Source organism: Paraphaeosphaeria sporulosa, assembly GCF_001642045.1.
Source record: "Paraphaeosphaeria sporulosa strain AP3s5-JAC2a unplaced genomic scaffold CC84scaffold_17, whole genome shotgun sequence".
Taxonomy (NCBI): domain Eukaryota; kingdom Fungi; phylum Ascomycota; class Dothideomycetes; order Pleosporales; family Didymosphaeriaceae; genus Paraphaeosphaeria; species Paraphaeosphaeria sporulosa.
This window is the reverse complement of record NW_017253376.1, coordinates 168049-195907: the sequence shown is the minus strand read 5'-3', so window position 1 is coordinate 195907 and position 27859 is coordinate 168049. Positions and strand designations below refer to the sequence as shown.

The 27859-nt window shown below is 55.9% G+C and overlaps 13 protein-coding genes across 13 annotated transcripts; 8 read left to right on the top strand and 5 right to left on the bottom strand.

Annotated features, from left to right (window-relative positions):
- Positions 1 to 415: 415 nt before the first annotated feature.
- Positions 416 to 2221, bottom strand: CC84DRAFT_1169906 (uncharacterized protein; the record flags this gene model as incomplete). The annotated part of the gene is made up of 4 exons (XM_018179784.1): positions 1217 to 2221; positions 980 to 1154; positions 692 to 927; positions 416 to 639 (listed from the first exon to the last, which is right to left on the bottom strand). Exons 1-4 carry the CDS (start codon positions 1768 to 1770, stop codon positions 417 to 419), a joined length of 1188 nt encoding a protein of 395 aa, XP_018029118.1. The 5' UTR covers positions 1771 to 2221.
- On the top strand, positions 2079 to 3551 carry CC84DRAFT_1105554 (uncharacterized protein; the record flags this gene model as incomplete). Its single annotated transcript, XM_018175101.1, has 1 exon — positions 2079 to 3551. The coding sequence occupies one exon, from the start codon at positions 2079 to 2081 to the stop codon at positions 3549 to 3551; it is 1473 nt and encodes a 490-aa protein (XP_018029117.1).
- Positions 3552 to 3726: 175 nt separating this feature from the next.
- Positions 3727 to 5607, bottom strand: CC84DRAFT_424204 (WD40 repeat-like protein). Its single transcript, XM_018186173.1, has one exon. The coding sequence runs from the start codon at positions 5261 to 5263 to the stop codon at positions 3902 to 3904; it is 1362 nt and encodes a 453-aa protein (XP_018029116.1). The 5' UTR covers positions 5264 to 5607; the 3' UTR covers positions 3727 to 3901.
- On the top strand, positions 5394 to 6298 carry CC84DRAFT_424178 (uncharacterized protein). Its single transcript, XM_018186171.1, has 2 exons — positions 5394 to 5601; positions 5655 to 6298. Exons 1-2 carry the CDS (start codon positions 5547 to 5549, stop codon positions 6116 to 6118), a joined length of 519 nt encoding a protein of 172 aa, XP_018029115.1. The 5' UTR covers positions 5394 to 5546; the 3' UTR covers positions 6119 to 6298.
- Positions 6299 to 6521: 223 nt separating this feature from the next.
- Positions 6522 to 10187, top strand: CC84DRAFT_1105658 (uncharacterized protein; the record flags this gene model as incomplete). Its single annotated transcript, XM_018175106.1, has 5 exons — positions 6522 to 6897; positions 6944 to 7232; positions 7392 to 7537; positions 7708 to 8443; positions 8501 to 10187. 5 exons carry the CDS (start codon positions 6522 to 6524, stop codon positions 10185 to 10187), a joined length of 3234 nt encoding a protein of 1077 aa, XP_018029114.1.
- An 829-nt stretch (positions 10188 to 11016) lies between these two features.
- CC84DRAFT_1223495 (uncharacterized protein) lies at positions 11017 to 12276 on the top strand (the record flags this gene model as incomplete). Its single annotated transcript, XM_018183498.1, has 4 exons — positions 11017 to 11234; positions 11284 to 11338; positions 11412 to 11977; positions 12030 to 12276. The coding sequence occupies 4 exons, from the start codon at positions 11017 to 11019 to the stop codon at positions 12274 to 12276; spliced, it is 1086 nt and encodes a 361-aa protein (XP_018029113.1).
- Positions 12277 to 12944: 668 nt separating this feature from the next.
- CC84DRAFT_424184 (uncharacterized protein) lies at positions 12945 to 13564 on the top strand. The gene has a single exon (XM_018186172.1). It carries the CDS (start codon positions 13133 to 13135, stop codon positions 13526 to 13528), a length of 396 nt encoding a protein of 131 aa, XP_018029112.1. The 5' UTR covers positions 12945 to 13132; the 3' UTR covers positions 13529 to 13564.
- Positions 13565 to 14572: 1008 nt separating this feature from the next.
- Positions 14573 to 16700, bottom strand: CC84DRAFT_1223494 (uncharacterized protein; the record flags this gene model as incomplete). Its single annotated transcript, XM_018183497.1, has 3 exons — positions 14573 to 15124; positions 15174 to 15760; positions 15818 to 16700. The coding sequence occupies 3 exons, from the start codon at positions 16698 to 16700 to the stop codon at positions 14573 to 14575; spliced, it is 2022 nt and encodes a 673-aa protein (XP_018029111.1).
- Positions 16701 to 19057: 2357 nt separating this feature from the next.
- On the bottom strand, positions 19058 to 20750 carry CC84DRAFT_1158307 (BEM46 family protein-like protein; the record flags this gene model as incomplete). The annotated part of the gene is made up of 5 exons (XM_018177044.1): positions 20326 to 20750; positions 19949 to 20196; positions 19524 to 19785; positions 19260 to 19385; positions 19058 to 19208 (listed from the first exon to the last, which is right to left on the bottom strand). The coding sequence occupies exons 1-5, from the start codon at positions 20427 to 20429 to the stop codon at positions 19058 to 19060; spliced, it is 891 nt and encodes a 296-aa protein (XP_018029110.1). The 5' UTR covers positions 20430 to 20750.
- A 142-nt stretch (positions 20751 to 20892) lies between these two features.
- CC84DRAFT_1169898 (proteasome-domain-containing protein) lies at positions 20893 to 22161 on the top strand. Its single transcript, XM_018179783.1, has 5 exons — positions 20893 to 21026; positions 21074 to 21119; positions 21174 to 21188; positions 21238 to 21513; positions 21564 to 22161. Exons 1-5 carry the CDS (start codon positions 21002 to 21004, stop codon positions 21883 to 21885), a joined length of 684 nt encoding a protein of 227 aa, XP_018029109.1. The 5' UTR covers positions 20893 to 21001; the 3' UTR covers positions 21886 to 22161.
- Positions 22162 to 22800: 639 nt separating this feature from the next.
- CC84DRAFT_1105538 (cyclin-domain-containing protein) lies at positions 22801 to 24208 on the top strand (the record flags this gene model as incomplete). Its single annotated transcript, XM_018175099.1, has 2 exons — positions 22801 to 23982; positions 24035 to 24208. 2 exons carry the CDS (start codon positions 22801 to 22803, stop codon positions 24206 to 24208), a joined length of 1356 nt encoding a protein of 451 aa, XP_018029108.1.
- An 866-nt stretch (positions 24209 to 25074) lies between these two features.
- On the top strand, positions 25075 to 26741 carry CC84DRAFT_1169896 (uncharacterized protein). Its single transcript, XM_018179782.1, has 2 exons — positions 25075 to 25569; positions 25698 to 26741. Exons 1-2 carry the CDS (start codon positions 25253 to 25255, stop codon positions 26293 to 26295), a joined length of 915 nt encoding a protein of 304 aa, XP_018029107.1. The 5' UTR covers positions 25075 to 25252; the 3' UTR covers positions 26296 to 26741.
- On the bottom strand, positions 26346 to 27246 carry CC84DRAFT_1105576 (uncharacterized protein; the record flags this gene model as incomplete). The annotated part of the gene is made up of 3 exons (XM_018175104.1): positions 26346 to 26716; positions 26770 to 27128; positions 27182 to 27246. 3 exons carry the CDS (start codon positions 27244 to 27246, stop codon positions 26346 to 26348), a joined length of 795 nt encoding a protein of 264 aa, XP_018029106.1.
- Between the last annotated feature and the right edge of the window lie 613 nt (positions 27247 to 27859).

Here is a 27859-nt window from a genome sequence, read left to right as displayed (position 1 = left end):
CCTTCACCAAGTACTCTAACGATCAATCGCCCAATTAATCAGCTCAGGTAGCGACAACGCACCGAGCTGAGGGGGTGTGTCAGATATGAGGGCGTGTACTGAGTATCTTACTGTTGTTAGATAAGGGCCTACGAAGTTGCCTTGGTACGGACAGTACTCCGGGCAGGTGGCAGGGATAGCTGGCCATCCGCCCTTGCTGGACACCCAGCCCCGAAGCAAGGGATAGTTGATAGGAACCTAATAAAAGCTGGCAGAACACACGTATATGACAATAATCAATCTATTCATCTCATCTCCAGATCACCGACATCCATCAAATCACTGTGTGAATCTGACAACATGAAGTAAATACTATTGCCTACAGCTAGACCTTATAATATAATATATATTAATAAAGTAATAAAATCTCTTAATTTCTAGGTATAAAGATATGTAAAAAGATATAGGCTTATAGTTTCTTCGCCACTTGACTGGTCTCCTGGAAGTGGGAACAAGATTGAACTAGTCATTTGGAACTTAGCGTCAGACATGAGGCTAAAGAACACGTCCTCACTCGCATGGCGTTTTTTCATTGCGACCGCAACTGTAACATAAGGGAACTGTAAGGCAATGTGTTGGATGGTGTTGACAAATGCTGGACTGTGAGAGGTTTAGTACAATGTGGCCTAAGTTTACCGGAAGACACACTAACCTGCTGTCAGCGTTGTACGTACAATCCGCTGCGACTACGAGATCTACCGCCCGCTCTAGCGAGCCACCATACCTCAGAGGGTGTTCCCAATCTAGCTCGTGAAATGCCAATACGGCCTTATTTGTGCGACATCTTGACGCAAATCCAATGTTTCGTACAGCGATTGCCTGCGCTTCGGCCAGATCTGTGACAGAGATTTCGACGTTTGCAACTAAATGGGACAACACTATACTGACCTGCGATGGTGAGCTGCTTCTGGCAAGCCATTTAAGAGATAATTGTGCTTACCATACCACATCCGGAACCGAGCTCAATGACACGCAACGGTGGTTCAAAGCATGCACTTGACAGTAGAGCATCGGCATGACCTCGACGTCGACGGCTGTCCGCTACCATACTGTTGATTATGCCAGAATGCCCCAAAAGGCAAGGCAGCTGATTTGACAATGCAACCCCAGCGTCCCTGCCAAATTGTCAATCAAGGGCTGCGTGGGCTTATTGCTGACGAATGCGGGTAGGAATTACCACACGTGACGGGCAATGCTCTCGCCTGTTTCCTCAAATATGCGATGGGTGCGAGAGCCGATCTTGAAGCGTCTCTCCACGGTCCTTGCGACGGAGGCGCTGCGACGAAGGTTGAAAGGGGCACTCCAAACCGACACCACCCCGGGCGAGTCTTCCAGTAGCATGCGGTTGAAGTCATCAGAATCGGCCTTGGGCTCAGCGCCTACTCGCACAACGAGAACGCCATCCTGTTTGTAGTTCCGACTAAGGGGAAGGGTGATGGGGAGGCTGCGCATCCCTTCCTTCCATTGGAACGTCTTCCAAGCCTTGACATTGTCGTAGGAGAGCAGGGTATCAGGGGCTGGAAGCTGCGCGTCAGAATCTGAGTCCGGCTCCAGTCCCGTTTCGCTGGCATATTGCTCGTCCTGAATGAGCTCTGCGGACAGCGTGAGACTGTATGGAAGGAACGAGTCGCCCAGATCGGAGGTGATGGTGACCAAGCAAGCCACGTGGGCGCTGGGGCGGTGTTTGTCGTGCACTACCCGCGGAGGCTTGAGGAAGCGTATGTAGCGCATTGTTGCGAGGGGGCAATGTGCGAGGAGGCTGGGGCTGCATGGGCGCGGACGGTGAATGCAGCGTGCACGTGAAGCGAAGCGTACAGGTGCCCCGGTGGTGTGCTAGGCCGGCGGCCGGGGCCAGGCTAGGCCCGCCGAACCAGAGCAGCGCAGACGTACGTCAACGGCCGAGGCAGGCAAGGCTCAAGCACTGTCCAGCATTCACCAGCGCAACACGTCGGCCGTCAACCAGCCAGCCAGGACGTCGACGTCTCCTGCCGCGCACGGTCGATGCGCCGTCTGCGCGCCGCCACCCCAGCGCAATCGCAATGTACCGTCGCGGTGACCCGCGGTGGAACCGCACGCTGCAGAACATCTCGGACACGGTCGAGCATGCCAACGAGTCTGCGCAGGAGGGCCTCTACAGCTTTGCGCACGCCTATATCACGCCCTGCCTCTCGTCGCTCACGCAGTGCGCCAATGCGTGCACGGCGCCCTGCTTCCCGTCGCACAACGACCGGCGGCGGCACCGCGCGCGGTCGCGGGGCCGCGCCGAGCAGAGCTTCGACTTCTACGACGACTGGGACGGGGACGAGGACGACGGGCTGCTGGGCTGGGGGCACGACAACCTCGACCGCCTGTGGGGCGCCACCGCCAACTACGGCACCACATCCCAGCCCAGTCGCCCGCGCGCAATGAGCTATGGCGACCGCAACCGCAACCGCGACCCCCGATTTACCAGGCCGCGCAGGAAGAGCGCCGTGCCCCCGCATGACGGCGGGCCCGACCCCACCATCATCCCCAGCTCCTCGTACTTTGGCTTCCTGGGCAGGCTGCCCTTCAGGCTCGGCGGCAAGGTGCTGCGCTACCGGCCCTCGGCCGCAGACCTGACAGAGCACCCGGGCCAGGCGCGGAGGAGCTACGACGAGGCCCAGCCTCTGATCGAGGGCAGCGACGACGACGGCGCCGAAGCGCAGCACGGCAGCGACATTAAAACACACGGGCGCAAGCGTAGCCAGACGAACGCTTCAGGCCACACGACCGACTCGTTCAGCTCCCGCGGCGACATCTTCCCGAGCGAGGACGAGCTGGACGATGCTGTGCCCCTGGACGACGAGTTTGCCGTGGCCCTCGAGCGTCGGACCACAGGACAATGGTACGACGATGCCAGTAGCGGCAAGGACAGAGCGCCGTCTGGCAGCAAGAGCAAGAGGCCGTCTGCCTCTCGCCTGTCCACCAAGTCGACCTCCTCTCGCAACATTCAAGATCCTGGCCGGAACAGTCACGAAGCAAATGTTACGCGGTTACCCTTAGAGCCCACGGATGAGGCGACCACCCTCACAGACCTTCAGCATGAAGAGGAGCAGCTGCGCCTACAGGAGGAGGCTGAGGTCCACAGGCGGCGCCAGGAAGCACAGCAGTTAGCCGTCAGGCGTGGGCTTACAGCAGCTCATCAACATCTCCCTATTCCTCGGCGACTATCGCCCTCTCCGAGCTCTACAGCGCCTCCAGGTCAGATGGGAACGCCATCGACGACGTTGTCGCCTTTTTTCATGCGCACAACAGGCAGTGAAACATGCCCCGATTCAGAGCCTGCGCTGTCGCCATTTCCGGTCGTCGACACACAGACTATGCCGGACAGCAGCTCGTTCCACGTCGATGAGTCTGACTATTCTAGCCTAGCTACCACACCAAATAGGCCGCTGTCTTTGAAGGACGAAGCGAGGGACAAACAGGTTGACAACAAGAACTCCAATTTCGTGCCTGCCCGACTGCCGCACTTTGATGCACAGCCTAGCTGAACTATATAATTCACGATCATCATGTCTAACTTTACTTCATTAACTCGTGTGTCGCGATTGCAATACAGTTGCAATCACCCCGGCCGAATCCAGTGACAGTCACCGGAGTTTATTGGACAAGGGCACACAGGCGCCGAACATGAATGAGCCAGAAGCGAGCATTTGTGGGTTAGAGGGTGCAAGCTCAATGCATCGAGGACGCAAGACGAGGTGCCGGTTTCCCCGCTACGCAGCGAGCGAACGTTTCGCAGGTGCCGTAATGAGTCACAATGGAGCTATCTCGTCACGCAGTACGCACATTACGTAGACAGAACAGTTTGGATGACCGGAATGATCATGTGATTAGATTTTTACATTCCTCCGAACGTAAGGGATCTTTTTGTCAAGTCCTGGTAGATCTCATCTAACACTCCCCTCTTCCGCTTCTTGCTCTCATCTTTCGACTCCTGCTCTTCGTGAGCCTCTTCGTCCAACGCGGCATCTTCCTCCGTCCGCGGTAGCCACACCGAGATGCTGCCATCCGAATGTGCAGAGTACATCTCAACGTCGTGCGCACGCCACGCCAATGATGTAATTTTGTCTTTGGCGTTGCGCTGTCCTTGGCCACGGATCCCGTACATTTGCTTTTGCTGCTCGGTGCGGCGCAGGCGGCGAAAGAGTTTACCGTCGAACAGCTCATACCCCAGGATCTCGTGCTCATTCGGGTAGAACAAAACGTCTTTCCCTGATTGCAGATGCTTTGCTGGTGGGAGAAGTGGAATGCACGGCGCAAGATCCGAGTTCTTGACCATGGGTCCGAAATTCGCAAGCGTGTTTGCGCCAGTGTTTGTATCCCAGACGCGGATGCGTTGATCGTGTCCACATGTTACTAAATGATGTCCGTCTTCCGTCCATACAATTCCGTTTACAGGGCCTCGGTGCGCCTTGCCTTGTACCGAGTTGCGCATGAACAACGAAGCCGGCCTGCCTAACAGGCCTACGGAATCTTCCATATCCAAGATGCCCAGTTCGCTCACGCTACGACGGACGTCCCAGAAGCGCACACTCCCATCTGTCGCTCCACTGGCAAGGATATGTTCACGGGTGGGGCTCCAAGCTGTGCTGAGGATGGCACCTGAATGACCAGCAAGTGAATGTGAACTTGCTCCAGAGCGCAGATCTACGAGGCGCACAGTGGGGTGCTGGGTTGCGCATGCGACCAACAAGTGCGATGCAATGGGCGAAAGCGCGATGCTATAAACGACGCTACCAAGATCGAAGGATGCAGACGGCATAAGAGTTTCGCTGGAGTAGATTTTGACTGTGTGGTCGTATGATGACGTGAGAAACGCCAGACTATCGAATGGGTAGAAGGAGACCTGCGTGATGCCGAGCTTATGCTCCTCTGCCGTCTTCCTCATGGTCGAGAGCGGCGCATATGTGGCGTCCCCGTCAACGACCGTGGGCCGTGCCTCGAGATCCCATAGCGCGACCGAGGAATCCGCGCCGCCCGAAAGCAGATAACGGCCGTCGAAGCGGTCGATGGTGAGTGCGTTGACGCCCGCGATGTGTGCTCTGTGGCGCTCGTTCGGTTCGTGAGGAGAAGGGAGTCGTGCGCTAAAGCTTACCGATGACGGCTGGAGCGCGTAGACAAGATGAGCGACGAGCGCGCGTTTGATGACATGAGTTGGGCTGATTCCGTATGCGCGGTTGGCGATTTGTTGTGCGTTCATGTGCGACTACATGCTTTGCGCTGTCGGGCAATTTTCGTGTTGCCGTACATACGAAGTTTTAACAACCGCGGTTGATGACGACACACAGATTATATAAGCACTAGGTCCTTAGGGCTACATACTCACCTGCTGCTGCATCCAAAAGGCAAATCGGATTCATGCCTTATAAATTGAGTCGCAGCATTTTGAGGGGCTGCCCGAGAGCCCACAGTAAAGCCACAAGCCGGGAGTAACGCCTCCGTTTGCGCAAAAACTGCTCAAAAATACATCTGTCGAGGGCGGAATGCCGTCGGAAACGGTGCGATCAAGCAGGTCGACGGTCTACGATGCTGTAGCAGGTAAGGAGACAAGGGCCAAGCCATCATGCATTCATGAATTGAACGTTATGCAGGACGAGTCACGCAGTCGGGGGTGTACGAACCAACAGCAACTGAGCAGAAGCGCGCAACACTACGGCTGCGCCCGGACGAAGTCCTTTTCAAGCAACGACGCGCTCCGCCGCGATACGAAGAGGCAGACTATTACTTTGCTCACCGAAAGCTTCCTTCCAGCCAGGCGTTGCCCTCCAGCGACCTGTTGAGCGCGCTTCATGAATACATCGCGCAACTGTATGACTGTAACTTTTCACAAGACAGAAAAGAATCGGGTTCCTGGAAGAGCATGGATGAGACGGCGTTGATTGCGTTTGGTGTCCTGTTGGAAGAGGCTATGAAAGCAACCTTGGGAGAGAGGGGCCATCTTGCTCTGGTCGAAGCCGAGGGGAGCCAAGAGGACGAGACGTTTGTGAAAAACGCGAGAGTCAAGGAGGAAGAGGACGGAAGAGGACGGAGAGGAAGAGGACGAGACATTTGCTAGGCCATTCCGGATTAAGGAGGAGGAGGAGTTGCTGGACGATGTGCAAATGCCTCTTCCGGACAAATTGGGTTAAGAGATACTAAGCAGAGCGACATGTCACTTCCAGTGAAATACGATGCTCACGATATGTGTGATGGGTTCGCGCACGGGCGCTCGACGTAGGCTAGCTTGTGGGCATGTCGTTCTGATCCAGACAGCTGTACGGTACTGTGCCGTGACTTCCTCCTGGGCAACAATGAGGCAGGTGCGACCACATCAACAAATGATCCCAACAAGCGCTCCGAACCCCAAATTGTGATCAACTCACCGTCTAACTTCGTCAAGCCCTGCCCTGGGTTACGGTAGTCCTACAGCTCAGTTATGGTGAGATCGTCTGCCTTGCTGCGTTCTGCCTCCCGCTCACATGACCCAGGCACCCAAGATCACCATCAACGTCGCCAGAGTGGCGACCATTCAAGCGTGGTTCCATAAAACGGCTGTCGCGCATAGCATCAAAGACCTTGAGAAGGCACTTCCACAGGTTGCGTCCATCAGCGGCATGCAAGTGAAGGATTATTTGCAAGCCCTCCAAGACGACAACAAGATCTGCGTTGAGAAGATCGGCAGTGGCAATTGGTACTGGAGCTTTCCAAGTGACGAAAAGAAGACCAGAGAGGCTGCGTTGGAGAGGGCTCAGGAGGACTTGATCAAAGCCGATACTGCGGCCACGGAACTGCAGAGGAAGGTTGACGATGCAGGAGCGGTGCGCGGCGAAGATGGAGAGACATTTGCATACACCGGTAGGGTCCTTCCGTATCGCGTTGCTTCTTCAGCTGACCTGTGGAGGGATGGACCGCGATTCTCTCACTACCAAGCACGCCACTTTGATAAAGGAACTCGAGCAACTTCGACAGGAATTGGCCGCTTACAGCGAGCAAGACCCCATCGAAGTAGACAAGAAGAAACACGAAGCACAGCAATACCAGGGTGAAGTGGATAAATACACGGATCAAATACTCAGCATGGAGGGTTGGCTGAAGGAGCGGTTGAGGGGCGATGCAGAGCAGGTGATGCAGACCAAGCGCCTGCTCTATGGTGACGACTTCGACGAAGAGGAGGGCGGCTTGCGCGAATCGTGAATATGACTCGTTCGATGCCTCTTATCAAAGGAGGGATTGTAGGGGGGTGGCGGTGGACGGCACCACGCAGACATAGACATGCGCACTCACGCTAGTGAGGTGCAGCACGCAGCCCCAGTGGTACGGATGCAGCCATGGCTGCATCTGTGTGTAAGCCATAGCATAATTGTAAGCAATATTGCGAGTCGAGTGACGCTATCTCATGAATCATTTCGCGTCATTGTGTCGCCTTCGGGAGTGGATATTGAGTCATCTCTTTCCATGCCTAGGTGGCTGTGCCTGCATGTGAGGCTGAGGCGGGGTACCACGTGATTCGCTTCCGAATCCTGCGTCATGATAATACATCACAAACTCGGACCCTCGCAACTTTTACCATTTCGCGGGACGGCGTGCCCTTGAGCCCACGCGCCTCGTGCCAACCGCCAGGATCGAATTCGTCGCGATCTGCGCGCAGCCAAACAATTGTTGCAGCATCTTGCACCCAGGAAACACCCCGCATGGACTCTACGAGCGCAAACTTGCCTACACCCGGCCTCAACCCTGCCAGTCCCATCCGCGGCGGAAGGGCCAGAGGGCGAGGGCGAGGCTTCTATTCGGGCGGCTCGGAGCAGAATCATGAACACACTGGGGGGAGGGGCCGTGGACGAGGCGGCACGCAAGCGGGACGGGGCAGAGGCCGCGCAGACCGAGACGGCGGAGCAAGTCGGGGAGCGCGGTCGTTGGACAAAGGCAAAGCGCCTGCTACCAGCGCGCCTGATAACCATGGTGTGTTGGCAGCCCCTGCAAGACCAGTCGTGCTGGGCTCGGATGTAGAGGCAGACACAGACGCAGAGGAAGGTGAGGTGTGCTTTATCTGCGCATCACCCGTACAGCACACCGCTGTCGCGCCATGCAACCACCGCTCCTGCCATATCTGCTCCTTGCGGTTACGAGCGCTATACAAGACGAAGGCATGCGCGCATTGTAGGACTGAGTCCGACCATGTGATATTCACAGACGACCCGAACAAAACTTTCCAGGCGTTTGCGCCCGCAGATTTCTTCAAGTCAGACGATAATCTCGGGATACACTTCGAGAATCTAGAGACATACGACGACACGCGGCTGTTGCTCCAATACAATTGCCCGGACAGTGTCTGCGACGTTGCTTGCCTGGGCTGGCCGGATTTGCACCGACATGTCAAGACGGCACATGGAAAAGTTATGTGGTGAGTACCTCTAGGTGAAAACTATTCAGGCCCGTAGCACTATACTGACCTAGCCAGCGATCTTTGTACACGGAACAAGAAAGTCTTCACGCATGAACACGAGCTCTTCACATTTGCTGAGCTTCGAAAGCACCAGAAGTTTGGAGACGATAACCCTGGGGCTATTGATCAAAGTGGGTTCAAAGGGCATCCCGAGTGTGGTTTCTGTCGACAACGATTCTATGGAGACGACGAATTGTACACGCACTGTAGGGAGAAGCATGAGCGCTGTCATCTCTGCGACCGTCGAAATGAAGGCCGAAAGCCTCAATACTATCTCGACTACGACGACCTGGAAAATCATTTTCGAAAAGATCATTTCCTTTGCCCAGACAGGGAATGTTTAGAGAAGAAGTTCGTTGTTTTCGATTCCGAGATGGATCTCAAGGCACATCAACTGGAAACACACCCGAACGGACTCTCAAAGGACGCGCTTCGAGATGCTAGGAGAGTGGACATGTCAGGATTTTCAATACGGTCGCACGAGCAGGAACAAGACGGAAGGCGAGGCCGCGCGGGTAGGGATGGAAGAGGCGACAGGGGCGGACGAGCAGGACGGGGGCGAGATCCAAATTCGGAACCGCTACCTCCATCATCAGCTCAGCCAATGACCAGAGCTGAGCTTGCTTACCAGCGACAGATGGCTTTGCAACATGCTTCGTCAACGTCTGGGACACCTTCCGGGGGAAGGCCTTCCGCCGGACCCACGCCCACGGAGGCATTCGCCGCTCGACCCCGACCGTCTGCGAGCGATCCGCCCACTGTCAGTGTACCACGCCCTGTAAGGACTTTGGCGAACGAGCTTTCGAATCGAGTTGGTCAAGTACAGCTAGACGCGCCGGCGCCCAATGTTATGCCGCAAACACCTCAAGAGCAGGCACGTTTGCTTCGACACAGTGCGGTAACAGAAAGAGCTTCAAACATGCTGCGCAATGACCAGACAAAGCTGCAGGAGTTCCGCTCAAGCATCTCGGCCTTTCGCAGTTCTGGAATAACAGCTACGCAGCTAATCGAAGGATTCTTTGCACTTTTCGACACAGGTTCTGCTGAGCTGGGCAAATTGGTAAAGGAGTTGGCAGAGATATTTGAGAACCAGCAGAAGCGCGAAGCATTATTGAAGGCATGGAGCGATTGGAAAGCGATCAACGAAGACTACCCGTCGCTCCCGGGATCGGCCACGGGCCAGTCGCTCAATGGGGGGCCGTCTGCACACGGAGGGTCAAGAGTGTTGAAGTTAAAAAGCTCTACTGTGCAATCGTCACGGTCGGCGGTCAACAGACACGCAAGCTGGAACAATGCGGCATCCAGCAGCACGTTCCCTGCCCTCCCCGCAGCTTCATCAAACCGTATCGGGGCGAAACCAGGACAGACCCCTTGGGCAACGTCTTCGGCAACTCCTCGCATTTCGCCCATGCCGTCCCGTGCTACATCGTCAGTGGCATTAAATAAGAGCAGCCTTGCGGACGCCTTCCCTGCGTTACCTGCCGCTCCGAAACCAACGAGCACCTTTTTCAGTCCCGGGTATATGGGAGCAGGAGTCCGAAGGGACAACAGCGGCCGGAGCACACCGGCCAGTGCGTGGGGTGCAGCAGGAGGGATGGCATCAAGCAGCACAGCACCGGCAGCGACTGCTGGGGAGGACGCTGGAGGTGGCAAGAAGAAGGGCAACAAAAACAAAAAACAGACGCTTTTCCACTTTGGCTAGCCTGACGAGTGGTGGCAAGATGCTACAATGCTCGATTCGACATGCAACATGGTGGGGGAGGAAGCCAGGCAGAGTGGCGCGCAACGGACATTAAACAATCACTAGAGTAGAGCGTCTCACGTACGGGCAAGTAGCCCGGCGTAGATGGAATTGAAGACATTCTCATGATGCATGGGAGCAAGTGTTGCATGTACCTGGACATAGCCGTGTGGTGGGCAGCTAGCGGCTAGGAGCAGCGCGGAGGGTCTTGTTTCAGCGCCAACACAGCGGGCCGCACATACCAGCCCGCCGCAACGACAGTCGTTGTTGTCGTCGCCTGCCCGACGACGCTCTCGCCCTCTCGCTGTGCGACCATCGACCTTGGACCGCCTCCGCCAGTGCGACCGTGAATCGCTTGCCGCGCCGTTGACAGCAGCCAAGGCGCACCGCTCCCACGCGCCTCTCCGCCGCCCGCTGCATGCGCCCGCCCACGAGCAGCGCATGCCCTCGACTAACGTCGACGCCGACGACGCCGCTGTCGCTGTCGCTGTTGCGCGCACCAGCGTAGGCTCGGGCTGCCGTGTGACGCGCGGGAGCGTCGAACCACGGGCGCGCGTCTTCTGTTGAGCCCTCGCAGTGTTGGGACAAAGACAATGCGACTGCTAGCTTGACGGCCTCTCCCAGCTTCTCCACCCTCTTGCGCGCGCTCTCTGTCCCTCCCTCTTCCTCCACCCAGCTCGCCTCGCACCCACGAAAACGAGCACGAAAACGAAAACGCAGCCCACCGCCCCTGCAGCGCCTGCCTGCCTGCCTACCCGCTTCGGCGCCCACCACCGCACCGCACCCAGCCATGTACTCGCGCCAGAACAACCAGTATCCCGTGCCCGCACCGCAGTCGCAGGGCGCCCTCGCGCCGCCCAAACCAGACGCGCTGCCTCCGCTGCCGCCCGTCCAGGACCAGCCCGCCATGAACCACCTGCCGCCGCACCAGCCGCCGTCCCAGGTGCCCGTCTACCGGAACGACCACCTGCAGCCCTTCACCGGCTCCAAGAATGGCAAGATGTACCGGTGCGTGCTGCCCCAGCGCCCAGGCGCGCCGCCCGCTGACCCTGTGTAGACTTGTGGTGGAGCAGCAGCCCATCCGCGCGCGCATGTGCGGCTTCGGCGACAAGGTGAGCCTCCCGCATGCCCCCCGCACGCCCATGGCCGCGCGAGCCGCTGAGACGCCTGACTGACCAACCGCAGGACCGCCGGCCCATCACGCCGCCGCCCTGCGTGCGCCTGATCGTGTGCGATGCGGCCACGGGCAAGCCCATCGACGCCAACGACATCGACAGCACCTTCTTCGTCCTGACGGTCGACCTCTGGGATGCCGACGGCGCCCGCGAGGTCAACCTTGTGCGCCATAGCAGCGGCGCCCCGACCGTCAGCATCTCGAGCAGCACCACCACCTCGTACCCGCCGCCCGTGGAGCGTCCGGCCATGTACATGCCCCAGGTCATGCCCGGCATGCCCCAGGTCGACGCATACGGCCGCCACATGCCCCAGACTGCATATCCCCCAGCCAACATGCCCGCCTACAACGCGTACCCGGCCCCTGCTCAAGGATATCCCTATCCCGGTACTGCCTACCCCACCAGCTCCATGCCCATGGCTCCGTTGCCCGCTCCCACCTCCACGAATGGCATGTTCACCAGGAACCTCATCGGCAGTCTGTCGGTCAACGCATTCAAGCTCACCGACACGGAGAACCAGCTCGGGTTCTGGTTCGTGCTTCAAGACCTGTCTGTGCGGACAGAAGGCACCTTCAGGTACGCGCCAGCCTGTTCGATCCTGCCACCGAAGCCACGCTAACGAGTACAGACTGAAGATGAACTTTGTTGATGTTGGCAGTGGCTCGGGAAACAACACTCTCAACACTGGCCGTGCTCCTGTTCTGGCTACCTGCTTCTCGGATCAGTTTCAAGTCTACTCGGCAAAGAAGTTTCCCGGTGTCATTGAAAGCACGCCTCTGAGTAAAACTTTCGCAAGCCAAGGAATCAAGATTCCAATTCGGAAGGATGGTCCCAAGAATCTCAGCAACCAGGCCGAGTATGACAACGACGACTAAAGCTTCTGTGGGGCGAAATGGATGTCTACAAAACCCAGGCCAACATTAGAAGGCTTTGGATGATAGCTAACATCGTTTCATTGGCGAAGCGTTGCAGGTCGTGTGCTGCTGGTGTGAGGTGGCACATCTCAAGGAAAGTCGGTGTTTCACCGCTATGGTGTTATGGATCGGCGTTTGGAGCTTTTTATTTCGTGCGAGGCTCGAGATGATGATGGACTGGGCGTGTTTGCAAAAGCTTTTAGTATGTGGGACAAACAGGACAGGGAATATTGATATCCGCTCATACTTCCTCTTGGAATTGAAGGTCTAGTCGGAACATATGAATATAAATATAAGTCTGGTTGAAAACTTTCCGAAACTATCTGACTCTAATGCCACGACGGCAATAAGGGCTGGAAAATAGTATCAGTCAGGTCCACACCGTTTACTGATACCTTGGAAGATACTATGGAGCCGGCGCAAGGAGTCTTGGAATTGCAGAAACTGCGAAAATCTCGGTTTCTATGCCAAGTACGAGGTAAGAGGACAGGTTCAGCCCGAGAAGGCGGATTCTGGCGGTTTAATTGGTCGGGTTGAGCATCAGGCGATGGTAGCCAGCTTCAACGAACCTAGCGACCACAATGACCATTACGATCCTATGATGCTTTTAGCCAATGAGTACAGTGTGAACTGAACTGAACAAACATCAATTAATATGTTAAGCTAAAGCTGATCTACCTACGATTCATATGCACGATGTTATTGGAGTGTATCTTGCATGGATGGGTTAGCGGAAACATTCCACGCGAGACAGAGCGTTAGCGTAGGAGGGGAATTATAATGCCAGTCTGATGGATTACTTGTTGGGCTACAAAGCATGCAGTGGTTCTTGACTATCTCTTCATGCTCAGGCCTTGCTCAGATACCCCATGAAAATGAAGTAAACAATCACCCTGCGCCACAAGTCATAGCCGAGCCCACGAAAACACCAATGCTTAACAAGATCGAGGCTGAAACATGCACTGCCACGGTCATACGATCGGGTCTGCGCACGGTCCTTCATGGACAATGTGGAATTTGCATGTTGTGGGGGGGCCACAAAAAAATGCGAAAAGCTATCAGGGTCCGAAGTCCAGGTCGTCGTGGCCCCCGAGGACCCCAGGGTCATAAAGAGCATCTAGAAAAGGCCGTGGCCGCAGAGTGGCTTGGAACAGAACGGCATCGACAAGCACAACGACACGTGGACACCCGGTGCGCAAGTTCAGTGTGGTAGGACAAGGTCGCAGAGCACAGTTACGAGTATCGGTGCGACGTCACTGGCGGAGATGTCGCCGTTTCGTAGAGTCACAAGTAGTCACTGCCGATCTGCTCTGAACAGTGCACGTTTTGGTGGGCTATATCCGTTCCCAAGCCATGTGATCGCCTGCAATATGCGACGTGGGTGGGGTTATCCTTTTGCCATGGTCTAATGCCGGCCATGTTCTTGCTTCTGGCGCGTGCAGCGTGGCTCTTGGAGTGGAGATTCCTGTCATGTCTCTTGCCGATCGAGGCTTGCAGACCCACATGGCGCGCCCAAAGGCTCGAGCCGTTGCGGGTTTGTGATGCCGTTGTCTGAGGACCTGTCCGCGATTGGTTGCGGCAAAAAATTGCGAATACGCTCTCAGGGATGGCTCCGACATGGCATGGTGACTGTTGGCTGTGCCATGTACCTTTGCGTAATGGAAGGGTATCCATGGTCCAGCTCACCACAAAAATACTCCGGCAGTCATCGCACAGCGGGGCTTTGAGCCGAGTCGGACTTTGTATGATGTATGAGAGACACGTGGGCACGGCCTCTGCCCTGGCCCTCGCACACAGCAGCCGCAGATGCTGGCTACAAGGTGCACGGCCTAGTAAGCCTGGTTGCGACCACGAGAAGCATGGAGAAGATAGACGTTGCAAGAACTTGTGCGATTACTATTACTTTACACACATGTCAACGCTCCCCAAAGACCGCAATGCAGCAATATGTTACAACGTAGTGAAATGAAGATGCGAAGCGGAACGATTGAGGGAAAGCGGCGATGAATAGGTAGGAAGTTCCATGGTCTACCGAGCCGAACCATCTCGTTTCTTTCTGTTTTTGTTTCTGTTTCTGTTTCTGTCTCGGTCGTAATCGTTGCTTCGTCGAACTGTATCGACTGGTGAACATATGCCGAAAGCCTGTCCGGCGAGAGCAGGCAAACACCATGCGGTGCACAACGCCGCATTTTCATTTCAGTAATGCTCGCGTTCAGCGGTTACAACCAAGTCACCTCTGTAAGTGAATAGCGAACGCCTAAAAAGGCCGCATGTGGGCTCCGACGGGAGGCTGCGCCAGTGGCATGGAGATAGGCCCACGAAACATCTGGAGTAGGCGTTCTCCAACACTAGGCTCGAGCTCTGTCCCATCCCTCGCAATTTTGACTTCGCGATTGGCGTTCCACGGATTTCGAAGCCCTCGTGTACGATAGAACGGCAATCGGGTCGTGGAAATCCATTCGATCCGAAACGGTTTTCCCCAGCTCTGAGCGACAGCTGGAGCTTCTCCCTCTGTCTGCGCATCTTCTTTGTCTGGTTGGTCTTCTTCACCTTCAGAGTCCGTGAGCTCCGCCTCCCAAAAGATTGTGCCTCTCGCCGAGTCATCTATTATCCTACCCTTGGGCGCAAATTCCGTCGCGGGTGTGGGTATCGATTTCGGGACATCGGTGGCCTCTAGTATGTTGTCTTGTTTGGGTGCCGACCCAATCAGCTGGACATCGTCATCGAGGATGCGGGATGTCATGCGAGCATAGCCAAAGTACTCGCCAGATTTGTTCGCGGAGAAGATAAGATAGACATTTTCAGCAGTCTTACGTCATCAGTATTATGAAAGGTCCCCAGTAGCCATGGAAACTTACCTCGAATGCACTGTTCAATGCGTCTTCGTTGTGAGATTGCGTAGCCCAAATACCATTACGCAGACTGAGTTCAAGATCCTGTAAAGTCAAACTTTTCACGATAAAGTACCTGTCAGGAGCGCCTGAAGTACCCTGTACGTTTCCGTCACTTTTATGAAGTGCAAGCTTGGCCTCTGTAGCTGGCTGTAGTCCCTCGTCTTGATCGTCGTGGAGTGGTGTTGGAGGGGACGGGTTTGTCGCTTGTGCCCCAACCATGGCCGAAGGTCCTGTAGGCACACCAGATGCCGGTGCAGAACTACGACGAAGCCTACATACCAATCGGACACCGTTGAAGCGCGAGTCGTGGAATCTATGCATAGCAGCAGTACATGATGTCTCGGTACGATAATTGACAAATGCGCAGTTGCTCTTGGATATGAGGAACAAACTCTCAATGTCTTTTGTGGCATCGCGCGAGAAATGGTCCTTCAGAGATATCACCGTCGTCCCTGGAGGCAAGTTTCCCACCCACAGGGCGTGACCTGACTGTTTTGGCTTTCGTGGAGGACCCCGAGGGATAGAGCTTACGAGGTCGGGGCGAACAATGCCTAAAAATTCAACCGTAAGCGGTGTTGTAGGTTTGTGAATCGAGACAGAATACTGACCACCAGATTGCGCAAGCTGCCCACCGGGTATCCAACCCATAGAGGCTGGATCCACTTGTACCGCACTGGAATTGGTATGATGCCCATGGGGAAATACACCATCCCGTGGGGACATGTCCAAACTCTGACCAGGCAGCGGAGCTTGCGTTGAAGCAAGACTCGGTCTCCTACCATACAACGCGTGAGTCTGCGCGTTCTGGGCAGAGAAGCCCGGTACAAAGTGATGCGTCCCATATGGCGCAGGGTAATATAGATAAGGCGACTGTTGTGGATAATTCTGGTATGGTGGTTGGATGGAATTGGGCCCCGGTCCACGTTGTTGGTTGGGGGGAAAGGTATAGTTTGAGTGGGATGAAGCTTGCGCTGGTATGTAGGCTTGTTGGAATTGGCCAGGACCGAAGCTGGCACCGTAGCCAGGATGTACGGGGAGCGTGTTGGATGCTGGGCCGTGCACTTGTAGATTCTGCTGAAGCTGATAGACGAGTGCGGATGTCGATGCGCCGGACAATTGACGCTGGGCATGCTGCAGATGCGCACCGTCGGCTGAGGCATATTCTGGAAGTGATCCGGCCATGGCACTCATATTCAAAGACGTCGCGCCATGGTCTTGAGGGTAGTGCGGGCTGCTTGGATGTGCGGGAGAACGAAGGTCGCGCCGTAGCTGCGATTGAGGAATTGAGCTAAGCTGAGAGTAAAAGGGCGTGCTACTGGTAGGAGACCGAGCGCCCAAAGGGTGTTGTGCGTGGCTTTGTATATCATCATGAGCAATTCCAGTTGCCGTGATGTCCAAAGCTTGTGGACCAGATCCAAGTGGTAGGTCGCCCATTGGTTCCTCGATAACGACTGGAAGAGCAAACCACTGCTGTACCCAGACGAAAGCCATGTCAGCCCATCTTTTCACCAAGAAAGCGAATATAGAAAAAAGACAAATGAACAAATGAACAGATTTTGAACCAGTTCCACGCGATTGCAATAATGAAACTCGACACTTACCCAGAGCTATATCGGAGCAGGTGGTGATGGAAGTGGCGAGCCGGAATGACAGACAACCGAAAGTAGAGGCTGTGAAAGACGAGCTCGAGAGGCTGTATACCAATGGAACGAAAGATTGCGGTCGAGAGAATGTAAAAAAAGAAGCGAGCACAAGGTGAGACCAGATAAGGGAAGATTAACAGCAGCAGTCGAGGTACCGCCGGGATGAGAAGGCTCGCTTGGAGCGGAACGAAGATGATGGTCAAGAGTAGGTGACCACTCAGACGGCTGATGTACGTCTTGACGCCTTATGAGGTTTGACAACGCAACGGCAGCCACGATAAGAAGGGTAAAGCGTGGACGTTGGGTCGAACCTTAGAGGCTGGAGAGGCGAAGAAGCTTGAGGAGGGTTCACTAGACGGCCCAATGTGAGTGGGACTGCCGCACGCGGATTTTCAAGCCTTCTGCTTCAATTGCCTCTCGGTTGTGTGGCTACCTGAGGTCTGATTGGGCCCGGAAGCTCGAGGGCTGTGGCTGTTGGAATGGCTGTGGAGTGACGGGGCCCGAACCGACGTTCTGGAGGCGAAATGATCTCCAGAAATGTGAACAGGGTGGGAATGGGGGCTGGGTATGCGAACGCGATTGAGAAACGAAAAGCTACTTGGGCTGGTAAGGTGTGGCGAGAAGGCGACTGTCTAGGCTTGTCCAAGGGCCGGAAGCTGACCCTGGACGGCTTCTGCAAAGCTTAGTGGACCCATCTGGGTTGGATGTACCCTGCAGAAGCGCTGAAACCAAGTGTAGATGGCGGGTGAGCAAGGCGAGCATGGCAGACCAATGCTAGTAGGGCCCTGTAGCGGCAGTGGTATGTGTGTGCACTGTGCAGGCTCCAGCAAGACGGCATGCTCTCGGTGCGGAGAAGGGTGCACTGGACGACGACCAGGGCAGGAGAGTGGCAGGGCCGGGCCAGCAGACTGATTGGGCCATATGCTTGCAGTTAGTTGAAATCATGGAGTAATCCAAAGGTCCGTCCCAAAGCGTGCTGGATGGCAGCAAGGACGGCCGGTGCCAGTGGTGCGGAGACCGGCACCAGGTGTCCAGAGGGCGTTCGGGACCAAGCAGACCGCGTGGGCGCTGTCACGGCGGTGCAGACATGACGCCGGGACGCAGCTGTGGCCCTGGCTCGGTGGACGGCAGAGAGAGGAGAAGACGGGCGACAGCGCGTTTGCCACAGCCCGGGCTGGCCGCCGGCTCCTCAGGACGACGTTCAGCGTGGGCGGGATCGACAGCGCTTGGGGTGCACAGCCGCACTGCTTCCCGCATGGGCAATTTTGCCTTCGCAGCGCACGCAGAAGCCGCGCGGGCAGCTGGCTGGCCGGCTCGCTGGCCGTGGGCGAGCAGTGCGTGCATCAAGAGCCGCCGCCACAGCGTGCGTGCGCGGCAGAGAGCGAGGCAGCGGCAGCGGCGGGGAGGGCGCCGGGCGGGCACTGCACACTGCACATTGCACATTGTCCATGGGCGTCGGCCATGGCCTTTTGCGGCGTGGCGCATGCAGAATGTGTAATTCCGATCAAACCCCGCTGACGTACACGTACCGCCGCTCGCTTGTCGTCGCTGCGAGAATCCCGTCGCCGTCGCCATCGCCATCGCACCAGCCTGGCCGCGGCATAGCGCGAACCCTCCTGCCGCCGCCGTGGGCCCTGCATCAGTGCATCCTCCGCGAGACATGCCTCGCCCTCGCCGCGCCCTCGCCCTCGCCACCCAGTCATGGTGATGTCGCGACGCCGTCGCCGGGATCGTCGTGCCCCTGGCGATCCTGCCACGCCGCGCCCATCATCCCGATCCAAGGGCCTGGCCGTTCCAGCTTAAACATACATCGTCACGCCGCATCACGCCCTGCCCGCCCCTGCTGGCTTGCTGAAACATCGCCGTCCACGCACCCTGGGCCTCTGTTTCGATTCCTTCATCCCCAGTCCTACATGCTACAACGCTTACATTGCTGCCAGACCAACGCACGGCCTCCCGCTTGGGGCGTACACACAGTAGCCATTCCGACCTACGGTTGGCAAAGCCCCCCACTCCGCCATGCTTCGACAATTGTCGTCCTGCACGTCGGCTCCTCCAATAGAAATATTTCGCCCATACCAACTGCATGCACAGTACCTGTGTGTTAGTCTGGGAGTTGTCCGGGTGAGCTGCATAAGGAGCCTCCAGCGTATGTATACAGTAGGGTTTTAAGAGTCTCATTGTTCCTACAGTGCCTGAGCGCACTCACTTGCCGACGTGCTCAGAGAGAAACTCGTCGATGTAGGCAAAGTACCCGGGCTCAGAGACGGAGTCGTTGTGCGTGCCATTTGGTAGTTCCCGCCATACCTTAGGCGTCGATCGACATACTTGATAAAGTTTACTCATGTGTGAAGGCCTGTTGATGGTTCAGAAACGGACACAAAAAGCGTTTTCTTTCGGCACATACGGTACGATCTCGTCTCGCAGGCCACTCAAGAACAGTATGGGAATATTAATGATCTGCGGTAGCGTATCCTCACTCGGCCATACCTGGTGGCAGAAAGGTGCTAGATACTTCGCGGGTGGCAGGGCTCTGATGCATGTTAGCACGTCTCTTCAGAGGCTACATCATGTAACGCAATTCAAGTGTCATCCACGACTCCACCGAGGAATGAGCGGTCCAGTGGTCCTTGGCACGTTCGTCACAGGGTTCTGCTAGGGGAATACTAACGAAGGGATCATCTTGCGCATAGAAGTGAACGTATTCTCCAGGATGATACCAGCAATATCGCCTTGCTTTTGATTGCGAGCACCAAGGCCAATCGAGACTGCCCCTCCTAGGCTTTGCCCGTACAGTACAACGCGTGTACTTCGCAGCTCATGCCGATTTCTAATGTAGTCCAACCCCGTCTGTGCGTCGATATTGATGCCTTTTTCATTCGGTGTGCCTGTGGAGAGGCCGTAGCCTCGGTATTGCAGCATAAAAACGTTGCCTATGTCAAGTTGTGTCAGTAGGGTTACGATATGAAAAAAACCGGACGGACATGGTAATGTGTAAATGCTTTGAGATCCATCGTTTGGCCGGCCAGTACCACCTGTCCAGAATATGATGGGGGTATGGTGAACCATTTTCGCTGCCTATGGCGATTTACTTACAGCCCATCTCCTCCGCTAGAACTTTGGCGATAGGTAGCCGATATCCGATATTGCCAGCATTGCCGTGGAACATCAGCAGCGTCACATTGCGCGACTGGGCCCTGTTTGCGCGTATGTAGAAGGCGCTCAGCGATTCTCCATCGGGTGTAGGAATGAAGAGCTCCTCAAAGTCGGGTATGCCGAATTGTGCAGGGCGGGGTACGTTGGTTCGCGCGTCAGGCGGGAAGTTTCTTGCGTAGATGATTTCGCTGCGTAGGTTAGAGACATCGCAAATGCAGCGAGCAGGACTAGGTGTCCGACCCATCGGGCTCTGCAGGGGCTATGCAGAGCAGCATGCTATGTACAACTGTGCGGTGCCTAGGTGCGGGCTGACTCACTTCTGCTTGAAGTAAAGGACTCCGCTGAGCAAAGCAGCAATCCCCGAAGAGGCGATCAAAGGAACGCGAAGATACGAGAGGAAAGAATCCAATGCGCCGCCCATGCTGTCAGCGAGCCACGCGACGAGTGTGCGAAGGAAGGGCGTATAGGTCTTGACCGAGCGACAGCGACACGGAAGAGGGTCGGAGACACACTCGATTGAAACCGCGACCTGTCGTAACAGCTGGGTAGATAGGGGGCGGGGTGAGGGACGCCAGGCTGGTGTATCGCGGCCTGAAGCTCTGAGCGTCGACAATGGGCTTAGCAGCTGAGGGCGCCTTCCCGCAATGGCTCAGCGTTTGGGTAAGAGCAAATGCGTAGAGCCCGGAAGCATAGCCCAACTGCAGCTATTCTCTGCGAACTTGGAGTGAGATGCACTAGCTTTGGCACTTGGTATTCCGCCGCGGTGCACGCATGTGGTGCACCTGGACAGCCGATGTATCACGTGACATCTAATCTAGGTGATCCGTGCTCATCCTCACTGAGCTCTAGCTCGCTGGCTGGAGGCAGACACGGGTGTCGTACGCCATTGATCAGTTTCCCCCACCACGCCAACCTTCACCCGCTCCGCAACCCGAGATACTCGTCGACACCCAGCCGGTTTGCCGTAGCATCATCACTTCACGACTACCCGCGATGGCCACTGGTATGCTCGGAGAAGGTACGCCGATGCTCGCCCATTGCCCGCCTGTGGCTTACCCGTTGCAGATGGCATCCACGTCGACATGAACCACCTGAAAAAGGGCGAGGTCAAGTAAGAAGGTCCTCTGTCAACGAACCGGGCATCTGCTAACTGGGTGGATCACAGCCTCGGTACCTCTATGTTTGTTTCTCCGACACCTGCTCGGCGCGCGACTTCTAACTGTGGATAGCATGGCGATTAACTTCAAAGATGGTGTGATTCTAGGTGCAGACAGCCGGACGACCACGGGCGCGTACATTGCGAACCGAGTGACGGACAAGCTCACACAAGTGCATGACACAATCTGGTGCTGTCGTTCTGGCTCGGCTGCAGACACACAGGCCGTGGCAGACATTGTCCACTACCATCTTGGCATGTACGGCATCACAAACGACGAGGCCCCTACTACGCAAACTGCGGCCGCCATATTCCAGGAACTATGCTATGCGAACAAGGACTCGCTATCGTAAGTAGCACCCACGCGGTGTGTCCGCTCGGACTGACAGGGTTACACAGCGCCGGTATGATTATTGCTGGATACGATCATAGGCACGGCGGACAGGTGTACTCGATACCTCTCGGTGGCTCTCTACACAAGCAGGCATACGCCATCGGCGGCTCGGGGTCTACATACATATACGGATACTGCGACGCGAACTGGCAAGAGAACATGACGGAGGCCGACGGAGTGAAGTTCGTCAAAGGCGCGCTGGAGGAGGCTATCAAGTGGGATGGCAGCTCCGGCGGTGTGATCCGCATGGTGGTGCTCACGGCGCGAGGTGCGCAACGACACTTGTACCTCCCCGATCAGCGATACGAGGGACCGGGCGCCCAGTAGGGCAGGATGAGAGAGGGCCATAATGGTGATTTGGGTACCCAGGGAGACGGGGTCTAAGGGTTGCAGCGCAGGCGGTGGTGGTGGTGTCGACGTGGTGTCGGCCCCGAAGCACGAGCACACGTGTGGCAGCGTGTGTTGAGCCGTCAGCATGGCGCGCGGCGGAGAGCTTCACGTATGTAGTCTTGTGTGCTAGGAAAGTCTAGCCAGGAGCCTCCACTGCCAAGCAGGAGCGCAGAGGAAATGCAACCAATGACATGCACGCGTTGAGCCATACAGTCGGTCGGCGTGCGACGCCGTGGATGTGTGGCCGGACCTTCACATGGGCGTGAGGCGCAACGCAGCATCAACGAAGCACGTGGCGCGAGCACGCACGACGCAGTAGAAAGAGCGTCGGGCGCAAGCGTGCGAGCATCGACAGTGCTTGTACATGCAGCGTGAGGTCGACTGTCGAGACGCGGCTGACGGTGCTGGGAAGGGGCGCTAAGGGCTAGCGTCACCGCGCGGAGTCGACGATAGACCCAAGCAGCACTGGCAAGCCTCGTCCTGCCACCAGCACCGACACGCTGCCCCGCGTGCATCCTGTCCTCCCCGTGCGATTGCTGCGCCCAATTCTGCACGGCCACGGCGAGCGAGCAGGACTCGAGCCCCCGAGGCATGCCCGCTATCTACCTCTTCTGAGCGCATCCCGGCCAGCTTCTTATCGCCACGAACAACACACCACCGCCCGCCCCTCACCACCGCCCGCCTGCGCTGTGCAGCCCAGCAGACCCAGCCAGGCTCCGTGACGCCGCCCCCACGCACCCGCACCCGCACCCGTACCCGCACCCGCACCTCTGCACCCGGGCGACGACCCTCGGCGTCTGCCCGCAGCAGCCCGCTCCGTGCTCGCGCACCGTCGCCGACGACGTCCGCGGCATGGGATCGATCGTGGTCAGCGACTTTGGTGGAAACCACTTTCACAACGTCTTTGGCGGCGGCGGCCATCAGCAGACGCAAGAGCCGCCCGCAGTGCACCACACGCCCGCGCGTCCCTCGCCGCAGACCAGCGCACACCCGCCGCTGCATGCAGGGCCGCTCGCAGACGACGTCGCCATGACAAACCCAGGAGCGCCGCCTGCGAGTTCGCAGCAGACGACGTCCGAGGACAGCATCATGGCGCCCCACCAGGCTGCCCAGCCCCCACCGAGCCCGCGCTTCGCACCCCAACACCAGACGCCCGCCCTCGCAACCGCCCCTCCTGCACCCGCCTCCGCAGCCGTCCCCTCTGCGCAGCCGTCCCCGGTGCCGTCTGCCTTGGACGGCTCGGGCACCTCGCCGCGGCGGATCAAGGTCAAGAACCTCTCCCACATCCAGAGCTTTGCAACAGACGAGGCCAGTCCCTTTTCCCAGACGCGGTCGCTATCGCGCCGTCAACGCCGAGACCCCGGCGACGTGGGTCCGCAGTATGAAATTAGCGAGATGCCCGTGAGCGACATCATTGAAATGGTGGCCGGCCTGCTCACCAAGATTACCACGACAAACGACCGACAGCACGAGCATCTGCACCGTCAGATACCACCACCTGAAGGGGCTTCTGGCCTCAGCCCGCAGACGACAAGCGTGTTGGCCTTTCACGGAAAGAACGTGCCCAGCATATCCATCCTCAGCTATCTCAGCCGGATCCACAAATACTGTCCTACTACTTACGAGGTCTTTCTGAGCCTCCTAGTCTATTTTGACCGAATGACCGAGAAAGTCAATGCAGGTCCCATGCTCAGCTTGCGGCAGGCGAACCAAAAGTCGCTCGAACGCGCTAACGCTGACACCGATACTGCCAGTTCGTCAGCCAACCCCATTGATGCGCAAAACCAGACCAGACCCACGGTCCAAGCGGCAACACCTCCCCCTTCAGGCTCCCTCGGAAAGCCTGCAAAGACACCTATTCGAGAGTCTCAACCACCTTCTCCACCCCACCAGGACCTGGAATCAGACCCCTATAATTTGTCACACTTTTTCGTAGTCGACAGCTTCAACATACATCGCCTTGTCATTGCCGGCGTCACTTGTGCAAGCAAATTCTTTTCAGACGTGTTCTATACCAATTCGAGATATGCAAAGGTGAGCATCAACCCCCGTGCATTGCGGGCATTGGGCTAATATCATGTTCCAGGTCGGCGGTCTTCCATTGGTGGAGCTTAATCATCTGGAGTTGCAATTTCTTCTTTTGAACGACTTCCGGCTTGCTGTGCCACTGGAAGAAATGGAGGCGTATGGTACGATGCTGGTGGAGTTCTACGCACGCGAGGTTGCTGAGCAGCACGAACGGCAATCTGGAAGAGCATGAATAGACCGGTGTTATCATGAGTGCATTGCGATGTTTTGGCCGAGTGCCATACGAAGCCGTTGGGTCGGGCAGTGAGTCCCAGACTCGGAAAGAGCTCTCTACGCCATGAAGTGCTTTTCTAATCTATGAGTGGCACTGTTGCAAGCTTGGCGGTAGAGCTTGCTCAGCAGGACGATGTGGTTATACTCATGGTTTCTGACCTCGTTTGCTGTTCCATCGGAGGGGCTTTGAGCTCACCTTAGAGTGAGGAGGATAGATATTTTTTTACGTCAGCGGCAAGCTTTCGATGTTTGCGTTTCGGAATCTGTTGGCCGATTTTGGTCCAGTTACTTCTTTGGTCCGACTTCTATAGCGGGGCGAGGTTCACGGATGCACCTTTAGTCAAGTCAAGCGCAACTGGGTCGGATATCAGACGGGCCGGTATGTGTGTGGGCGCGGATGGCTTGCGGACATGTTACGATCATACTTGATGACATGGCTATATGCTTTTTGTTCGTGGACGTTGCCTGCCTTCATATTTCGTTCTTTTGGAGATAGAGGTGTGGTACTGGAGTAAGGTCGGGTCTGAATCTGAGCGGTAATCTCATGATCGAATGACCGTTGTGTTGCCGTGGCCGTGAAGACTGAACCCCGACTTTCATTTTTGTGTAGAGCTCGATTTTTGCAACGTCAGCGAACTGAAAAGACGCCGCTCCACAGCAAATAAGATGAGATCATCAATCTGCTGACTCTCACACTTCGGCCACCCTCACTTAGGTAATCCAGGGGATGAGGCTCTTGGCCACGCCCCACGCTACGCTTTGACCTCCCCAGTCAAGGGTCTTATAATCCGATTTTGGCCCCACCCTAGTCTCCTGTCATTCTCCGTCCTGACATGCTGTAAATGCTGTAAATACTGGAATTCGGTTTCCCTCGCGTTCTCTTCTTGTGTTGGCTTCAGAATCACCTTCATTTGGGAATTGCGTATTGAATCTATCGAATCGTATATTTCGACGCAGTGCTCCTCTCTAACGATTCTTCGCGCGTTCGGAGTACACGGTGGAAATGACCAGTCGCTCCTTTCCCTTCGCCAGTATTCTGCAGTATATTGTGCTGGTCATAATCGGATACATTCTCGCGGGTGCACCTCTCCTTTCCTTCGTCATAGGGCCCACACCCGACAACCAAAAAGCAAGAGCTGGCACTGGGCGGCCGTCACCCCTAAGCCTCGACAAGGCCGCAGGCCTGGTCATTCCTGAGAGGAATCTGAGCTGCACGGAGCATATGTACAAGGGTCTCCATGTGTTGAGTCGTGATCCATTGGTCGTATATGTGGAAGGATTCCTGCGTGAGGATGAGGTGCAGCACGTTGTGGACGTCAGGTATGCAGCCTCTCCGTCTTGGGTCATCGAAACCTTGTCCAGCCGAGGATGTGTTCAGGTTATAGCGTTCTGTCCGACCCAGCTATCCAAGCCTCTCAGTATGATACCAAGAAGCTAATAGCAGAAAGTCAAATGCACTTCAGTCCGTCCACAGTCTGGAGCTCTGGCCACGAGCGCCTTGATCCTACCGTCCGCCTCTCGGAAAAAGCACCCGTCCCGCGCTCGCCGGCTGTCCGTTGTATCGAGGAACGTGCGCGTGCCTTCCAGGGCTGGCGACCGTACGTGTTTGTCGAGAAGCTGTGGGCGCAAAAATACGGACCCGGCGGACACTACGCCTACCACTACGACTGGAGCAACGCGTTACGCGGTGCAGGACGGGTTAGCAGTTTCATGGTTTGGCTAGGAGACCAGTGTGAAGGTGGGGGGACAAGATTCCCGAGGTTGGAGAGACCGAAAGATGAAGCGTGGTGCCGGTTCATAGATTGTGAAGGAGACGCTAGTGAGGATAAAGGAGATGCTGACGAGGATGAGATGGGCATGGGAGTAACCTTCAAACCGATTAGGGGCAACGCAGTGTATTGGGAGAACATGAGGACCGATGGGACTGGTTATGAGGAGAGTTGGCACGCGGGGCTTCCTGTAACGAGTGGAACGAAGCTTGGGCTTAACATTTGGAGCTGGCTCCAGGAGGGGTACCAGCCTCTTCCCCCAGAAGGCGCTGTCTAAAGAACGCAAGCTCTGGACGCAACGGTTTGAGAACATTATCCGCTACCTTTTCACTCAGCTTCTAAATTGTCTTCATCAACCTCGTTCAACTGCGCGTATCGTTTGATGAACAATTCGAAGATGGTCGGGAAGCTATGCCAGTACTCCCCCGCAGTCGCCACGTTGGTTGCAAAGTTCCATTCTGCCATGTGCTTCATCTGCATCACGGTCCACGTGACAAGCTCGTCGGGGATACTTCCAATAGAGTGGAGCATGATCGAGAACGCAGATGTGGGCAGATTGGTGGCGGTGTGGAAGTTCTTCAGTGCGTTGAATTTGGTTGCCTCGATAAAATTAGCGAACGTGTCTTCAAAGATGACGGTCGTATTGGCAAGGTCAAGGTAATTCCACACGGGGTCGGGTAGCGTCCCCGGATTATGTACTGTAGCTCGTCAACAATAATATCCATTTCAGCTTGCAAGGGGACACTCGTACTAATAAGCTTCTCACCCAGATGCTCACTAGCTTGCACCGCATTCGTTGTTGCTTTCAGGTAATCGTGCTTTTGCCAATGATAAAGACCCGGTATCTCGTCGAAAAATATGCCATCCACTGACATCCGTGTGTCATTCATCAGCATCGGCCAACTTGCCCACTGGCGAATCTCCGACAGTACGCTGTCTAGGACCTTATCGGTATAGTTGGTCGCAACGTACCCCAAAGTCCGAATGTTCGGATGATTCTTTAGCTTGGGTATTTCGTCGATATACGCTGGTTCGGGTAGGCTGCCCATGCATGGTCCACTACAAGGGTTCAAGATAACGTTGAATTTGAGATTGGTATTGTTGCCAGCTCTAGACACAGTCAGCAAGCGCTTGACGTCTTCAACGTATATTAGGAAACCCACGCCCAGTACAACGGGTCCCATACACCTGGCCAAGGATACACGTATAAGGGTAGAAGGATCGACATGGTGACGAAAGAGTCATCCGGAATCAGAGTAATCTACGGTGGGGAAGTGAAAGAGCTTTAAATACCAACCGCCACGCCCAGTGGTTGTAGCCACTCCTAGCATGCAAGTTGGTTAACTTTCACGCAACTCGGCTCGTGCATCACCCTTTCGGATCATCAAGGCACGTGCCATAGGTTTGAGATATTGTTGCAACGCCCAATGGCGTTCTAGAAGCACTCAAATCTGCGTATCAAAAATCGGTCTGGTAGTGGATGTTCATTTGGACAGATTGACTCCAGGGGTCCGGGTTAATGATGACGAAACCGATAAGGTTGGCGTCCCAAACAGGAACCCACTCACATTTGATTTGGGGACGAAATCTAGCGCAGCTCCGCAAGCACACCGTTATCCGAGTCTGATTGTGCGAAAGATACGTTCTAAATCTATGTTTAGCTGTTACACAAGTCCCGACGAACAGGTAAGGTGCCTTTGCATTATCATAGTCCCTTACTGAATCCGTAGGGCAATCTTGAATTACGCACTAGGCTTAAACTATCTTCAAAAGTACGCGCGATCGGAACGTGGAGAGTATGATGAGCATTGTTGCTTTATTGCGCACACGAATCCCCCAAT

What these genes read in the sequence shown, in the direction of transcription:
- CC84DRAFT_1169898 (XM_018179783.1), top strand. Translation starts at nt 21,002, where the DNA reads ATGGCCACTGGTATGCTCGGAGAAG. An exon ending in CACTGGTATGCTCGGAGAAG is followed by an intron (nt 21,027 to 21,073) that starts GTACGCCGATGC and finishes TACCCGTTGCAG; the next exon opens with ATGGCATCCACGTCGACATG. An exon ending in GCGAACAAGGACTCGCTATC is followed by an intron (nt 21,514 to 21,563) that starts GTAAGTAGCACC and finishes AGGGTTACACAG; the next exon opens with CGCCGGTATGATTATTGCTG.
- CC84DRAFT_424184 (XM_018186172.1), top strand. Translation starts at nt 13,133, where the DNA reads ATGCAGTGGTTCTTGACTATCTCTTCATGCTCAGGCCTTGCTCAGATA.
- CC84DRAFT_424178 (XM_018186171.1), top strand. Translation starts at nt 5,547, where the DNA reads ATGCCGTCGGAAACGGTGCGATCAAGCAGGTCGACGGTCTACGATGCT. An exon ending in GGTCTACGATGCTGTAGCAG is followed by an intron (nt 5,602 to 5,654) that starts GTAAGGAGACAA and finishes AACGTTATGCAG; the next exon opens with GACGAGTCACGCAGTCGGGG.
- CC84DRAFT_1169896 (XM_018179782.1), top strand. Translation starts at nt 25,253, where the DNA reads ATGACCAGTCGCTCCTTTCCCTTCGCCAGTATTCTGCAGTATATTGTG. An exon ending in CAGCACGTTGTGGACGTCAG is followed by an intron (nt 25,570 to 25,697) that starts GTATGCAGCCTC and finishes AATAGCAGAAAG; the next exon opens with TCAAATGCACTTCAGTCCGT.
- CC84DRAFT_424204 (XM_018186173.1), bottom strand. Translation starts at nt 5,263, where the DNA reads ATGAACGCACAACAAATCGCCAACCGCGCATACGGAATCAGCCCAACT.